The sequence below is a fragment of the Protopterus annectens genome, chromosome 6.part0 (assembly GCF_019279795.1).
Source record: "Protopterus annectens isolate FY-2018-M chromosome 6.part0, PAN1.0, whole genome shotgun sequence".
In the NCBI taxonomy this organism is placed as follows: Eukaryota; Metazoa; Chordata; order Ceratodontiformes; family Protopteridae; genus Protopterus; species Protopterus annectens.
Genome location: NC_056737.1, coordinates 929,203,753 through 929,221,358, shown reverse-complemented (window position 1 = coordinate 929,221,358; position 17,606 = coordinate 929,203,753). Strand labels below are relative to the sequence as shown.

At 37.3% G+C, this 17,606-nt stretch overlaps 1 protein-coding gene across 1 annotated transcript in view; it reads right to left on the bottom strand.

The window, feature by feature from the left end:
• UNC79 (unc-79 homolog, NALCN channel complex subunit) overlaps window positions 1–17,606 on the bottom strand; it is a 1,772,232-nt gene that overhangs the window by 175,238 nt on the left and 1,579,388 nt on the right. The window contains exon 46 of the mRNA XM_044074575.1: window positions 6,447–6,633. Within this exon, the coding sequence (XP_043930510.1) occupies window positions 6,447–6,633 (187 nt within the window). The remainder of the gene's footprint in view (window positions 1–6,446; window positions 6,634–17,606) is intronic.

Sequence of the window (17,606 nt, the reverse complement as noted above, 5' to 3'; positions counted from 1 at the left end):
CTTTGAATATGGGTTTCAATGCTGTTTCAATGAATGTGAATTTCAAGGGCAGAGAAGTTTTAATGCTAAGTCTAGTTTCATTGTGAGACTGCATTGCTTTGTTTAGCAGATATTTATTGGTGTTCGTGCTGTAAAATGCAAAATAAAACTTTTTCTGGCAAATCATTTAGGAATGAAGTCACTAAATAATGACCGACGTTAAGTTTCAGACGTCATAATCATCAGAAAAATGCATGCTAAAGCAAGACCTGATATTTTAGCAACTGTCTTAAGTTTATACAAGGTCAATTTTTAGTACTGTTTGTATGTTCCCCCAATATATTTGGCCTTGTCCAGATTTCCTGCATTAAGAGGTTGAGAGGTATGTGCAAATAAATCACTTTATAGAATTAGGAATATCCAAACCTCTCAACTGTCCCCAATTTTGGCTCAAAATGTTGCTCTCCCCCTAATAATCTCTCCGCAAAATAGCAATTTTGGAAGAAAACGTGGAGGGTTTACTTTACTTTTATAAATAACTGTAATGATCAGAGTTATACATTACTTTTATTTCAGAAATGCATGTAGATTCTCTAATTTTGTCAGCTGCTCTAAGTTAACTGTGCTCATATTAAAATGGTGTCCCTTCTTTGATAGGTTCCCCGCTGTATTGTCTGGCAATTTTATATTTTTGCGTCACATTTTTGGTCCGTTTTTCATAAAATTGTGGTTTTCTGGCAAATTACTGGCAAATCATTAAAGACTGAAGTTAGAAAGTAATGGCAGACATTTGAGTTTCAGATTTCATACCTTTCAGAAAATTCGTACTAATGCAAGACCTACTACTATTCTATTATCTTTCTAAGTTTATAAGAGCAATATTTAAAAAAATGTTCTTATTTTTGGGCCTTTGCCTCAGTTTTATTTATGAGTTTGTTGCTGTAAGAGGTTGAGAGGTGTGTGTGTGTGTGTGTGTGTGTGTGTGTGTGTGTGTGTGTGTGTGGTAGGTAGCATACCTCTCAACTGTCCAAATTTTGCAGAATGTCCAGATTTTGGCCCATATTTTTTGTCTGTTCCTCATAAATTTTGTGATTTTCTAGAAAATCATTGAAGGCTGAAGTTGCTAAATAATGACAGACATTTGAGTTTCAGACTTCATGTCCTTTAGAAAAATTCATACTAGCACAAATCCTGTTATTCTAGCAACTTTCTAAGTTCACGAGAGCATTATTTAATATCTGTCCCTGTTTATTTTAGGCTTTGTCCATATTTCTTGCACTAAGAGGTAGGTAGGGGTGTGTGTGTGAATGAAACATCCTAGTTAGTGGTAGCAGGTGGTTAGGAATTTACTCAAGCTCAAAACCTGTACCTTAGTTACAGAAAACAAAAGCATAAATTCTCTACCTCAACTACCATGCTGCATTTTTCAAAGAACTGACATTTCAGGTTAATTTTCAATTCAAGGAACCGAGTTTAAGTGAATTTATATTGTATTACTGAAGAGGCATTACAGCGAATGCCTCTTCATCGACGCTAAAAGAGCGAACCGTGAATTACGAGAATGGCCGTAGCTTGGCTGGGGAGGGGGTAGCAGTTTGAGAGCTGTGAGTACAAATTTGAAAATCCTAGCTACACCCCTGACTATTGATAAAGATAATGTTAAACTAGGTGCCATTATTAATCCATCAATGAACACCTAGATCATCCAAGAGAGGCTTTCCCATGCAAATAGCAGGTATCAAAAGTACGAACTAAAACTAAAAGCCAAAAAAAGTATAATAGTATATTTCAGGAACCACAAATGTCCCCAGCAACTATCACACTGAAAACACATTCCTGAAAATCGACCAGTAGTTAGGGTCCTGGGAACCTATGTAGACATCAAACTGTCTTTCTATCATCATGTATCTGCTATTGCAAGAAAGGCCTTCTTCATTCCATAGCTTATTAGTAAGGGTATGGCATACAGGTCCAGGGATGCAATAATTGCACTCTATTTGTTGCTTTTTAGACCAATCAAAGCATAATGTCCCTTTTGGCATGTATCTGTCCAAACACGACACAAACTGAATGCCCCAACATCTTCTCACCTAGAAAAGTAATGGTCTCAATTATAAGAATTACACCCGATCATTTCAAAGCCTTGTCCATACTCTCAGTATCATATAGGCTGTTGAGTGGTGACCTATCCTCTCAGACTTACTACATACATACAAGTCCAATGGTGGCATTAAAACACCCATCCAGGAGGTTTTAATCTCTTCATAAATATAAACAGAACATGTTGGAGGGATATATATGTATCAAAGAGAATTCCACTTCTTTGGAATCATCTTCCTGTCCACATAAAACAATGCGCTTACCTTAACCTGTTACAACATAATTTGGATGAATGGATGGGAAACCATAAATGTATCCCTAAAGTAGCACCTTATCCCTCCAATGTAATGATATAAATGCTCTACCTACTATGGTTATTCATATTTAAATTATTAAAATAACTTCATGCAAATGCATGGTTACACTTCTAAGGATTGTTTATGGTTAAACTATGAAACTATCCAAAATTAATAACAGACTGTTGTGAAGTGCTGATGCTCCAGTGAACACAGGTCCAGACCACTGCCTTTCTGTCACTCTTAGATTTAGTTGTTTCCTCAGATCAAGTGTAACCTTGTATCATAAAGATCAGATATTCCAACTTTCCTCATCCCCTTCCTTCTCCTTCTCTCCAGTGACTCGTCCATACTAGTTCCATTTATTTTACTCATTTCATTTAATACCTTCAACTTCTGTTTTATCTACAGATACCAAATATCTCAAAAAATGGTACAGAAAGTAAAGATCTTGAACAAAATAGAATTAGAAAATATCTTATTAAAATGAAAGACATGTACGTGCTTTCATCTTTACTCAGAAGACTTATGCAGACTAACGGAATACATTCTGCCATCTACTCAAATACATCAAAATCATGTGATGAAATCATCAGATGCCTATGAAACAGTCTTTTTCATAGTAAATTAGAAATAATATTACAACAAATATTATTTAAAAACATGCATGAAACTGTTGAATAAACAAAAATAAAAATATTTACTATCTTCTATTCTTTTTTTCTTTGAAACAGGCTTAAAATTAATAGCCCCATTCAATCATTTGGGCTTACTGGCATCCAGCCTTATTTCCCATCCCTATAATCTTTCTGAACATGATCAATAAAATTAAGTAATACACTTTTAAACCTAGGACATGAAGTAGAATGTTTATGCCATGCATTCACCACACTCTTATTTTGATGGTGCAACTGTGCTCATATATTCTAGTTCTAAGTTTCCGAGTTGTTTTACCAATATAAAATATTTCAAATGAAATGCAAACAGCTATGTAAACAACATAGTGAATACTGCATGTGAAAAATCTCCGAGCACCATAACTGCTGTGTGTCAATGTTCAATAAAAATTAGGATAAGCTGAAATTAATTTATCTGAAAAGCATGCCAAACATTTAAAAGTACCCATTTTACCAAGTACCCATTTTACCAACAGCCTCAGAATTACAAATATCATCTTTTTCTGAATATTGCTTTAGATTCTTATCTGTTTTGTTAATAAATTTGGGATTTTCCCCAAGTTATCCATTTATAACACTGCTTTATACTGTATAGTTAAAAGCACATAAATTATTCCATACAATACTCTATATTACTGCCATCCATTTTATATACTAAAGGCATTGCTACAGACCAATATTCCTCTGTTTTTTCTTGATTCCTCACCTTGAAAGCCTTGGTTTCTATAACAGCTTCAGGGGCCACTTCATTAGGATAAACAGTAAATGGATTTTTTGTTTTTGTTTTGCGTAACATTCAAATCAAAATGTCCAGTTCATTGTCGGTGGTAGTTAAATGGTTTATTCTCACCACAAGACTTCACCACATTCTTTTTAATGTGTTTAAGATGCATATTGTTACAAAGTCAAATGATGCTGCTTGTTGAATTCTTAAAACTAATGATATATCACAGAATGGTGTAATTCATTGGTTGTAAACATTTAGATCCAAAAATGTAATCCTGCCAAAATTATTGTTACTGTAATGTCAAGAAATCCAGTGATGTTATTCCTCCTCCTCATTCTTTGCCCAAACGAAAACAATGTCATCTATAAATCTACTATAACCTTTCATATATGACTGGATAATACTCTGAGGTTGTGACAAGTGTTTTTCCTACCAGTATGCAATCACTAAGTTAGCAGAGTTCAGATCCATACTGGCTACCATGGCTACACCATTGAACTGATGGTGAAACTTTTTATTAAATAAAAATAACTGTCAGACAATACCTGAGACACATATTCCATTAAATAATTGACTTCCCTCACTGTATATTGATACTTATACATCAACAAATATAAAACCCATTCAATCCCATTGTCATGTGAAATCACTGAGTATTAGGATCTGACATATATTATCACCAATATGTCAGACTCATTTACTTAAACTCCACATATTTTTTCTAAAGAAGTAAATGAGTCTCTGATAAAACATGCCTTCTTTTTAACTACTTCCAGTGATGTTCTGTCTTTAAACACAGAAACACAATCAAGTTTGAACCCTTTCTACTCAAAATTGTCGGGGGGGCAACATTCTTGAGGATCTTTGGTATTCCAAACAAGCATTCCACTACAGCAAAAGGAACATTAAAGTATGAATGCATTCTTAAGGTAATAATTTGATTCAACATCTTTTCATATGAGTGAACGTCTGTACCCCATAACTTTTTGTAATGTCTTTATGACACACTTCTGTATAGCATGCGGCATCCTGTAACATGCTCTGCATAATATTGACATGGAGTGATCCATCAAAACTCTAGCACCCTATGTGTCAGCTTTTACAATTCTTAAGGATTTATCATTAGAACATTTCTTTAGAGCTACTATTTCATCCAAAGTTATCAGTTTATAGCCCTGTTTTACACCCAGTATCATATGCACTGTTTTCAGAAATGTATGAAAAATGCATTACAGTTTTATTAAAATCCAAAACAAGTAATAAATATAAGATTACAGATGGTTGGTGAAATGACTTTGGTATCTAGTTATGAAAACCATACAGCCTTCAGTTTTTCTTCTCATACTTGACAGGCTTGAACTTCTCCATGCCTGGTTAAATTTCTCCGGGAAATTCAGCCCGGCGTCATTTCAGTGGAAATCTGTTTACTGTCTCCAGCATCTTACAAATGTTTGTATCAAGGCATAACATCCTTTATTAGTGTTTTTTAATCTGTTCCTGGGGAAACAATGTTTTGGAATACAGTTCCTATTGATATTCATCATTCTGTGTCTATGCAGTGTTTACCATTTTGACATTCAAAACCATCATGCAATACATGTGATGGGAGCAACTTGTGAATATACAATTGTTGTGCTACACACGGATATATCTACAAAGGTAGGAGTCTGCAGCTCTTGAATACACAATGGAATCATATGCATGGATGGCAAAGGGGCACAGTTGTTAGTAATGCAGTCTCACAACTTCAGGGTCAAGGGTCAGTCCCCACTAGCTGTCTGTATGGAGTTTATATGTCAGCCCTTGTCCATGAAGGTTTTCTCACTTACTGAATTTTCTATCATACCTATCAAATACATGCTGCGTTGGTTTATTATGCACTATATACTGACTATGCTTGCATCCTCTGTATCTGTTTCACAAGCAAGACTTCAAAAAGGTCTGTGTGGATCAGCCTTTGTGCCAGTTCACAGATATAAATAAGTAACTAAATAAAAGTAAATAAATAAAAAGAAAAACTGGTAGCATACACAACAAACATATATTCACTACAGGAAATAGACTAGGTGTTTTTTGTATACAGAGAAAACAGAAATTGACAGACTTTCAAATGGTAGGCATATCTGGTAAAAGGCAAATGTTCAAACAATCTGATAAACAACAGTAACACCACATACCTTCAAGGAATAAGAATTATTACTTATCTTTGATTTGTTTTCTATGGAGCAAGACAAGTAGTGCATTAAAACAGATAACTAAGTTTTTACTTCATCTTAGCTAAAGGTCACTGAATAATAGATCCATTAATTGTAATTACAATGGTGCATATTTTACAAGCATAACAAAAGCAACAAATTCGCAATCACTAAACCTCAGGATCACATTTCCTATGTTTGCTTTTAAAGGCCTATACAGTTTGAATCTAATGCAGTGAAGAAATGCTTCCTGTTGAAATGTGAATTATTTATAATAGTTTTGATGTTCCCTAATGATGGAATTAATCTGTTTTAAAATAGATTGCATGTAATAACTCCATAATGATAAAGGAAAATGTAATTAATAAAATGTCAGCATATTCATTGACTATGCCTGGCTTTATTCAGTCTAAATAAATTGACAGCAGTCAAACAACATCAAACCATGAATGGATAATGTAATATGACGTACCTTAGACTGCTCTGGAAATCCAATCAAGATGACTATGAGATGATCTGCGACCTGTGAGCCAGCATCTAGTGGAACTGGCATACAGGTAGAGGGAGAATTTGTGCACACTACTGTGTGAGTAAGAGATCCCAAAAGTAGCCATGACAGTAGCCGAATATGAGATACACATTCAATGAACTCCTTTGGCCTGTTAGATAAAGAAAACATTTCTTAGACTGGTTAAGTAGAAATCCTTTTAATCAAATTCACAATTCAAATTGTAGAATAACAGATGCATTCTTATCTTACAATCTATCACAGAAGGGGCTCTTCTTTGTCAGTCCACCACCGGAATATTTTCTTTAGTCTCTTACATCAATAATTTTTCATAGGAGACACATATTTAGGCAGATGTGTTCTCAATCATTGCACACCAGGGTCACATGTGAAAATGCAAATGTTATATATTCAACTCAATAAAAGTAATTCAGTAGGTGCAAATCAAGTGAGAAAATGCTATTTTGAAAAATAAAATGCTTCTCCCCCTAACTTACAGTCAGTTGTCTGTAAAGCCATATCCCATGTAATGGTGCTCAAGCATAATAGCCAGAGGGGGCAACAGATACTTGTGCACATGCTTGCTTTTTATTGATTTTGCATCACTTGTGGGAGATAAGTAATTTCTCAAAATGTAGTGAATGCATGCATGTGATTTGATCTTGCTTCCGGAGAAACACCGAAGCAGGATTTGGCTGCCTGTCAACAACTGTTTATTCTCAGAGGGTTAAGAACATTGCTGAGAGCATAATAAAATAAGGGGTAAGAGAATCCATGGGGCTTGGTCCTTTAATTGCAGCTGAAAGCCTCCAGGTGTAGCATCTCTAAGCCACTGAGAACCTGATCACTTTGGGTCCCGCCCCCTACTTGTGTGAGCAAGGAATCCTCTCACTCCAGCTAAAAACAAAGAAAACTCTAACCAGCAATCATCCAAAAATAGACTGCAGCCCCTGGGGCAATAGCTGCAAACTTTCTTCCTCTTAGTCCACCCCCACCCCTTTCATCCATTTCACTGTTGATAATTTGTTATATGTGAAGGTATTTAGTCCCCCTCAAAAGTCACAGCCTTCAGTCTCTCCTCCTCAATACTTGTTCTTCACTAAACACCAAACAGAGGTATAAAGTCTCCAGCTACTTTTATCTTTAGCTACATTGTGTGCAGCAAACAATGAGCAAAGAGGAATACAAATATAAAAGAGAATAAAATCTGCCATTGCAGACTAGTAAGCAGCATACAACTTCCACCTGTGGTTTATTCCTACACAGTTTTTCTTGGAGAAACCATCCAGTCCTTGAACAAGGGTGCCTGTATGTTTACCTTATTTCCTTGGATGTCCTTTGATAATTAACTAGGTTTAGCAGAGTCCCTTGGATTCTCCCCTGCTACTTTAAATTCCAATTGAAGGTTTCCCTCCCTTCCCCCACCCCCCAAGTGATTGCTCAGGTACAACACACCAAAGGTTTTAAAAACCCTGGATGCCATATCTGCTCTAATTGCAGCTGAAAGCCCTCCAGGTGTAGCATCTCTAGTAAGTGATAGTATTATTTTTCAGTGTTGTATTCACACTATAAACTTACTGTCCCTGCATATAGTAGTACAATAATTTTTCTCTAAGGTAGCTTTCCAGTTAGTTTTTATTTTTGCTGGTATAATTTATATTTGGATATTAGAAGCTTATGTTTTTGTTTTTGCTTGCTCCCAGTTTCAGTAAACCTGATTCAGAGTTCCTCTAAATAATAGTGCTAATGTAAAAATACTCTTTTCTTTTTTAAGTGCTGAATGATATGTATGGTAAACTGGTGAAACTGCTACATTGTTGCAATATTGTCTGGTAATAGTATATTCCAACTAATTACACTGCTGCTACTGTATATTATGTTTCTGTAAGTTAAACATGCATTGTAAAGTGCAGAATGATATGTATGGTAAACTGGTGAAACTGCTACATCGTTGCAATATTGTCTGGTAATAGTATATTCCAACTAGTTACACTGCTGCTACTGTATATTCTGTTTCTGTAAGTTAAACATACATTGTAAAGTGCAGAATGATATGTATGGTAAACTGGTAAAACTGTTACATAGTTGCAATATTGTCCTGAAATAGGATATTCTTACTAGTTATACTGACTGCTGCTGAATGACTAGTTGCAGAGTCTGAATGTATTTCTCTTGATGACTTCTAATAGGCTATGTTCACTTGCTCTGCTTTCTGTACAATATTTATGATGGTTGTGCTTATTTTGATGTCCTTATTTTATTGCTTCTAGTCTTACATTCTTTCCTTTTCACTTCTTTGCAAATTTTAGAGCCACTGAGGACCTGATCGCTTTAAGCCCCCCCCCCCCCCCCCCCCGTGCACACACTTGTGTGAGCAAGGAATCCTGTCACTCCAGCTAAAAGCAAAGAAAGCTCTAACCAGCAATCAGCCAAAAATAGACTGCAGCCCCTGGTTTAACTCCAGGAACCTTGTTGTTGCCATTTGTGTAGTGTTAGGTGCCAACTTTTGTAACTACTGTTATGCCTTGTTAAAATCTGTTACAGTCAGCTAGAGTGCATACCCCAGGGGCAATATCTGCAAACCTTCTTCCTCTTAGCCTACTCCCACCCCTTTCATTCTATTTCACTGTTGATAATTTTTTATGTGTGAAGGTATTTATCCCCTCTCAATAGTCATAGCCTTCAGTCCCTCCTCCTCAATACTTCTTCTTCACTAAACACCAAACAGAGGTGCAAAGTCTCCAGCTGCTTTTATCTTTAGCTACACTGTGTGCCTCAAACAATGAGCAAAGGGGAATACAAATATAAAAGAGAATAAAATCTGCCATTGCAGACTAGTAAGCAGCATACAACTTCCACCTGTGGTTTATTCCTACACATAGTTTTTCTTGAAGAAACCATCCAGTCCTTGAACAAGGGTGCCTGTATGTTTACCTTATTTCCTTGGCTGTCCTTGATAATTAGCTAGGTTAGGAGAGTACCTTGGATTCTCCCCTGCTACTTTAAATTCCAATTGAAGGTTTCCCTCCCTTCCCCCACCCCCCAAGTGATTGCTCAGGTACAACACACCAAAGGTTTTAAAAACCCTGGATGCCATATCTGCTCTAATTGCAGCTGAAAGCCCTCCAGGTGTAGCATCTCTAGTAGTGATAGTATTATTTTTATTTTCTCAGTGTTGTATTCCACACTATAAACTCACTGTCCCTGCAGAGAGCAGTACAGTAATTTCTCTCTAGGGTAGCTTTCCAGTTATTTTTTATTTTTGCTGGTAATAGGATATTAGAAGCTTATGTTTTTGTTTGCTCCCAGTTTCAGTAAACCTGATTCAGAGTTCCTCTAAATGATAGTTTAGACTACTTTATAATGTCACAGTACTACTTAAAAGTGATTCCAATAGCTTATTTCAAAAATAAGGACATGATTATAAGCTACTTTATTAATTCTGCCTTCATGTAAAGCTTTTTTTTTGTTTGTCATAACTACCTGCTATGTGCAAACTCTTTTTTTCTCTCCTCCACGTTTGTCTCTCTTTCTCCCTAAAGTTCCCTGCTCCCCATTGCACTGTTCCTGATATAGTCTCTAAGTACCTACCTGCTTGGTGACAAAGGACCCTATTAAAATACCTGCGGTCTCATCTAACAGCCTTAGTTTCTTTGCACCCTCTCTCAAGGAAGCAAGAAAGTATGTGGTTGTCTAAGTCCTGCTTGTAAAGCTGACTATCGTCTACTATTGCTTCAGAGGTTCTAAAGTACACTATGAGTCTGAACAGCCAGCAGCCTTTACCCCCCTCATATCTACCCTGTATCCAACAAACCTCTTCTACTTTATAACCTCCTTTACTAGCTATCACTCCTTCCCTAGTTCTAAACCAGCTAGCTCCCTTACATACGTACCTGTAATACTAGATCTGCCCACTAGGTGGCACCCTTATCCCATTCTTTATCTCCTGCTTATCCCTCTGTATTTCTTTTGTAATTACACTACATCTCTTAAGTCCTAGACCTGCTCTTATTTTCTCACTTACCCTTTACTTCAACTGTCTACACCCACCTGTTTTTTTTTTCTCATAGACTTCTGTTTTATCTCTGATCTTTCCCACTCCTGACTTGCCTAACTTTCCTTCAGTTACTAGCATTGCTGATAGTTTCTTCTCTAGCTTCTCCTTCACTTGTCTCTACCCACTCTGCTCCCCTACCCTACTCCACCCCCAAATTCCACCCACCCCAGGGGTCTTACTCTTGTACAATCTAACCACACCCTTCCCCTCTTCCACCAATAACAAACCCTTCACCATTGGCCACTTAACTCTAATTCCCTCCTTTCACTTACCACTCCCTATCTCTCCCACCACATCCTCCACCTATTCCTTTCCACACCTAGTATACCTCTGAGCCTATAACAGCAACCTAACAACTTACCCTTCCAGATGTATAAGCTACCCAATCCAGCCCTCTTACAGAGATTACTCATACTACCACCTCTAACTTTAGCTTACCTGCTAACCTCCTACAAACACTCATTATATCCACACCTTCTCTACCTCAATAAGCTATCTACCTCTCCTTCTCTACCTATTTTCACTAACCATGTTAACATAACATCTACACCCAGCTATCTACTAGCAAAATACCATAGGATAGCCCACATTAGATATGACTCTCCCAATCCCAGAAAATCTCTACCTCTATATAGTAAATTCCCAAATCCTAGACTTCAAACACTACTCTTCTCTTTAAAAGATGGAGATATTCACCCAAACCCAGGCCCAACAACTGCTACTACCACGCAATTCCTCAACCCCAACCCATCTACTATCCATTCCCTTATCAAACCACCTAACTCACTCTTATTAGCTCACCTCAACATACTTAGCATTAATAACAAAGTTGCACAACTCCATGCTCTCTTGGAAGTCTATTCCTTTGACATTCTTTGTTTAACAGAAACTTGGTTAAAACCTGTAACTAAAGACAATGACGTCATCCCACCTGGTTATAATATTTTGCGACTTGACCATGCAACCAAAAAGGGTGGTGGTGTAGCTATCCTATTTAAATATGGGTTACAGATTACTACCTACAACTATAAACCACCTCAAGACTCCAACGTTGAAATTCTTATTACCAAGCTTCAACTTAACATATTCAAATTTTATTTTATTTATTTATTTTTTTTTTATTATATTTTATTTTTGTTAACCGGGAAAGTCCGACTGGACACAGGTCCATTTTCAGCGGAGGCCCGGGGAGAAAAGCTCTATGATACAATACAATATTAGATTAAAACAGTACAAAGCAATTCTTAACATTTATAAGTAGTACAGAGGACCATTTACATGGCATGTGATAACTCTAGTAGAATATACAGTCAGTACTCTAGTAGAATATACAATTAGTACAAATATATATACATTTTTTTTTTTTTGTAGAAATATTAGTAAATATAAAGTTGTAACACATTTATGCTTTAGTATAACCGAGAAGTAAATAAATTCCCATAGTGGCATAAAATAGGGTAAAGGTATAGGTAGGATGAGAGTAAGATAAGCTCTGTTAGGTATTGTGTTAGTCTAGAAACGGATTAGAGTGTTCTTCGGGTAAGGGATATGGTACAGAACAGTACAAGTGTTGGAATGTTTACTGCTTTTAGATTGATGAAATGTTAGGATGAATCTGTGGGATAGCAGTAGAGCTCAGTAAAGGAAAGTGTTCTAGTGTAGCATAGTCCTTGCAACTGAGCATAGATGTTGCTACCCTGGGGTATAGCAAGAGCAGAGCCAGATATTAGAATAGTAGGATTTCAAAAGGTGTTTGAAATGGGTGCAAGAAGTAGTGCTGGTTATATTGTTTGGGAGTGAGTTCCAGGTTTGTGCTGTTGTGCAGGCAAAGAGAGATTTACCTGCTTCATTTTTATGTCTAATTACTTGAATGAAATTTTGGTTGCTAGATCTCAGGGCTCTAGTGGTGGTGTAGGGCTTAATTAGTTGTTGGAGGGCAGGAGTTGTTTCAGGGTAGTAGTAGAGTTTCTGTGCAACTATGGCTTGATTGAGTCTAAGTAGCTGAGGAAGTGCCAGCCACTTGAGTTGCATTAGGGAAAGACAGTGATGGGATCTATTTGAGGAGTCTGTTGCAAATTTGACAATTTTGTTGTAGCATGATTCCATTTTGTGAAGTTCGGTCAGGTGAAGGTTAGTTAAGATAGGGGAAGCATAGAGAAGGATAGAGAGGAGGTGGCTTCTTGCAATAGTGGCTGGTCTGATTAGTCATGAACGTTTTATTTCTATAGAGCAGACCCAGTTTTTGGTTGACCTTTTTGATGGTTTGTGCTATATGGATATCATACTTTAGGTGGTTATCAATGTCAACTCCTAGTAGTTTGGTGTGGTTGTTTGGTGTGAATTGAATATTGTTTTTGGAGTTTATAGTGAGGTTATAGTCTGAGTTGGATGATCTGCAGGGGTGAATAGTATTAGTTTGGTTTTCTTTGGGTTGAGAAGAAGTTGTATTTTAGTAAACCAGGTTTCTGCTAGGGTAAAGTTGTATTGGGTGATGGTGTGTAGTTCCTTAATGCTGGGGGCAGCACAGGTTATGGTGGTGTCATCAGCATATTGAACTACTGTAGCAGTGGGTAGTGAAGAAGAAATGTCGTTAGTGAAGAGGGAGAACAACAGTGGGCCAAGGATTGATCCCTGAGGGACTCCTATGGAAACTGGTAAGAGGGGGACAGCTTTTCTTGCCAGAGAACTGCTTGTTGGCATTCTGATAAATAGCTGCTGAACCAGAGTATGGTGGAGGGGCAAATATTGAGACTAGATAGAGTATTGAGGAGCAGATTGTGGTTAACCATGTCAAAGGCTTTTGATAAGTCGAGGAAGATGGAAGATACGAAAAGACCTTGGTTTCTAAAGTGATTGACTGTATTGGTATAGGATAGAAGGGCAGTGGTTGTGCTGTGGGAGGGTCTGAAGCCATGTTGGGAGTTGGATAGTAGTTTATTTTGTTGAAGATATTGCATTAGTTGCAAGTGGACAACTCTTTCTAGAATTTTTGATAAGGGTGATAGTATGGCAATTGGATGATAGTTGGTTAGCTCTAAGGAGTTGCCACCTTTATGCAGAGGGACAATATGGGAGATTTTTCAGTGGGTGGGAACTTTGTGTTCTGAGATTGATCTATTAATAAGAATTGACACTGGGTAGGATATGGTGTCTGCTGCAATGTGAAGGAAATCAGCAGAGAGAGTTTATCGGCAGCTAGTGTAGTTGGTTTTAGCTTCCTAAGGAGGTTTGCAACCATTTTAGTGGACACTGGTTGTAGGGAAAAGGTAGAGAAGTTATTTTTTGTATGACTGTTATATGCGGTAGAAGATTGTATAGGGGTATCATTATTTTTCTGGGTATTGGCTAGATTTTGAACTGTTTCTGTAAAGAATTTTTTAAATTGAGTAGGAATATCATCTTGGTTGTTTCGCAGTACAGGGGTGGGAGTGGATGCTTTTCCAGGGTGAAGTAGACTATTAATGGAGGTCCAGAATTTATGTGGGTTATGGCTATATTTATCCTGTAGGTTTTTGTAATAGTTGGACTTGTCTAGTTTAGTTAGCCTCTTGGCTATACTATGTAGTTCTGTATACTTTGACCTTAGGATAGTGTTTGAATCTTTGTGGGAAGCTATCCAGAATTTGTCCCTTTCTTTCATTATCTTTTTTGTCTCTTTGGTGAGCCATGGGACTTGGTGGGTTTTTGTCCTGATGGATCTAGTAGGGGCATGATGGTCTAGGATATGTAGGAAGGTAGAGTTAAAGTACTGTACAGCTTTGCTGAGCGCTAGTTGTTTAAGAGGGAGCCAGTTGCAGCAATTTAGTGCTTTATTAAAGTCATTGGCTCTGAAGCTTTTTTTATTACGTATTATTTTTAGTAGAGGTAGGTTGGGTAGGTGTTGGGTCTTGCTCCTAATTAGGTAGGTGGGTTGATGATCACTTAGACTGTCAGGTAAACAGCCAGATTGATGTACAAAAGTGGGGTGAGATACCAGAATCCAATCCAAAATGGATTGACGTTTGGTTGGTTTGTTTGTCCTAGTGGGGGTTGTGATTATTTGGGAGAACCTGTAAAGGTTGATATGCTCTGAGGGATAATCTTTGGAGCAGTTGGCCCAATCTATGTTAAAGTCACCTAGTAGTATTGTTTCGTAAGGGAGGGAGAGTGACAACCAACTTAACATGTTTTCCATAATGGGATTGTTGTTACCTGGGGGTATATATGCCCCTGCGATGATTATTTGTTTGTTTGGGTTTAATTTAAATTTGGCTAGGATAAGTTCTACGTTGTTGATTTCTTCATTATTATAGTCATGTAGTTCTAGTGAGAGGTGGCTTTGGAATAGAATTGCTACACCTCCACCCTTTTTACATGTCCTGTCTTTATGCAAGATATCATAACCTGGGGCTATGATCTCATTATTGTGGTGATCAGGTTTAAGCCATGTTTCTGTTAGTACCACTATGTCAGGTTTGTCTCTATCTATCTTCCTCCTGGCAATAACATTGCCACCATAGAAAATATCCTTTGTTGGTTATCCCAAAATATTTACCCCAAGAAACCATAATCCTAGGTGAATTTTAACATTGATTGGAAGTGTTGTAGCAGTAGCCACCCTACCAGCCATATTAACCTTTTTGTTTTTTCTCAAACCATTACCTCCCCTACCAGGATAAACAAGCTTAATAAGAAAGAAAGTACCTTAGATTGGATTCTCATAAATAATCATCCCCAGACATATGAAGTCTGGAAATATGAATCTAGGACAATTAGAACCAAGAAAAACTTCAACCCCGATCTCTTCCAGAGAGAACTAAGAGCATGTAACTGGTCTAAAATACCTGACACTGGAGGAAGCTGTTAATTACTTTAGTTCTAACTTCCTAGCCATACTAGACCACCATGCACCAACCCGCTCTATTAGAATGAGAACTAAATCTGCCCCATGGCTTTCAAAAGAAACCAGGCAAAAAATCCATCTCAGAAATAAATACTGGAATAAATCTCATTTTAACTAAAAACCCAGTAGACCAACAAAACTTCAGACAGCTGAGAAATGAAACTAAAAAAGCTATACTGTCTGACAAAAGAAACTACTACCAACAATTCCAACAGACTCACCATAATAAACTACAAAAGTTCTGGGTGAGTATTAATCAATTATTACACCCAGGTCAATCCATCACGCCAAACTCACAAGGCACAGACCATGAAAATCCCAAGAACACTGCTAATGCCTTTAATACCTTTTTCACTGAGGCCATTCAAACTCTTGCCGGTCAGTTATCTACTCAGAACTTAACTATATCCAACTCTAACCCATCCCCTCCATTTCTCTTCCAACCAGTCCCAACAACATATATTCTTACCCTTATCCAAAAACTGAAACCGTGCACTCCTTCAGCAGACCAACTACCAGCTCAATATCTACAAAAGGCAGCCAAATCTATCACCTATCCCATTTCCATTCTCATCAATAGAACGATCAGTGAAGGACACATCCCAAAAATCTGGAAAGTATCCCATATTATCCCCCTTCACAAAGGTGGGAACTCTATTGAACTCTCCAATTACCATCCCATAGCCCTACTTTCTCCCTTAGCAAAGATCATGGAAAAATGCATTCACGGACAATTGCTAGACCACCTAATCCAAAATAACTTACTTTCAAACTCTCAACATGGTTTCAGACCTTCCCACAGCACTACTACTGCCCTCCTTTCCTTTACTGACTGTATTAACAAAAACCATAACCTCAATATGCTTTCCTCTGCAATGTTTATAGATCTGTCTAAGGCATTCAATATGGTAAATCATCAGATACTTATAAATATCCTCAAACCCCTGTCACTAGATGCATTAGCTATAAAATGGTTCCAGTCCTACTTAGATAACAGACAACAGGCTGTACTTTGGCATAACATTCTATCTACCCATCTGCCTGTTAACATTGGTGTTCCTCAAGGGTCCATATTAGGACCTCTCCTGTTTTCTATATTTATCAACTACCTTCACCTAGCAATCCCCCAAGCTACATGCATACGATATGCAGATGATTCCACACTTATATGCTCAGCCACATCTATATCTGAACTTCACTCCCTTACCCAAAATGTGTTTAACACAGTTGAACAATGGTTTACACAGCACTGTCTCCTTCTGAACTCCCAAAAAACTAAACTCCTCCTTTTTACTCCTACTTGTAAGGTCCCCCCAACAGACTTCACAGTACCATCCAATAATGGTACTCTCATATCCCCAGATCCAACTACCAAATTATTAGGTATCACCATAGATAACAACCTTAACTTCAACACCCATATTAACAATACTCTAAAATCTGTTAGTAGAAAACTAGGCTCTCCCTACAGGATCAAACCCTTCCTCTCTCCTGTAGCTAGAATAACTATTGCTCACACCCATCTAATTTCTACTCTCCTCTATGCCTCACCTATATATACTAATCTCTCTAAAAACAACCTCAATAAAATGGAAAACTCCTACAATAACATAGCCAGATTTGCTACAGGTAACCCTTTCAGAACCCGCCAATGTTTTAATCTAAAGCAGCTAGGATGGCTTGAATTACAAAATCAGCTTAAATTCCACCAACTGACCATTGCCCATAAAACCCTTTACCAACCTACCAATACCCCTATACTATCTACCCTCATTACCCCCTACAACAATCTAAAGACCTTACGATCATCACATAAACTTCTTGTAAATATCTGTAAATCAAACAACAGGGCTGGGGACTCTCTTTTCTCTAATACTGTTGGAAAAACTTGGAACCTTCTTCCTAACGAACTTTCCTCTCTTCCCTCTATATCACTCTTTAAAACCAAACTGAAACTTTTCCTCAGAACACAATGATTGTGCCCCTGTACTAAACCAGTCTGATCAACTAGCTCTTCTTACTTGGTTCAAACTACCCTCCTCTTCTCAGTAATCAAGTTCCTTTTCTTAATAACAACTTACCTTATCCTTCTATACTATTACTTACATCTTCAGAATCTCATTAAGGAGACTACTTTTACTAATATATTGTATAATTTCAGCTCCTACTTTTTCTTTATGACTAC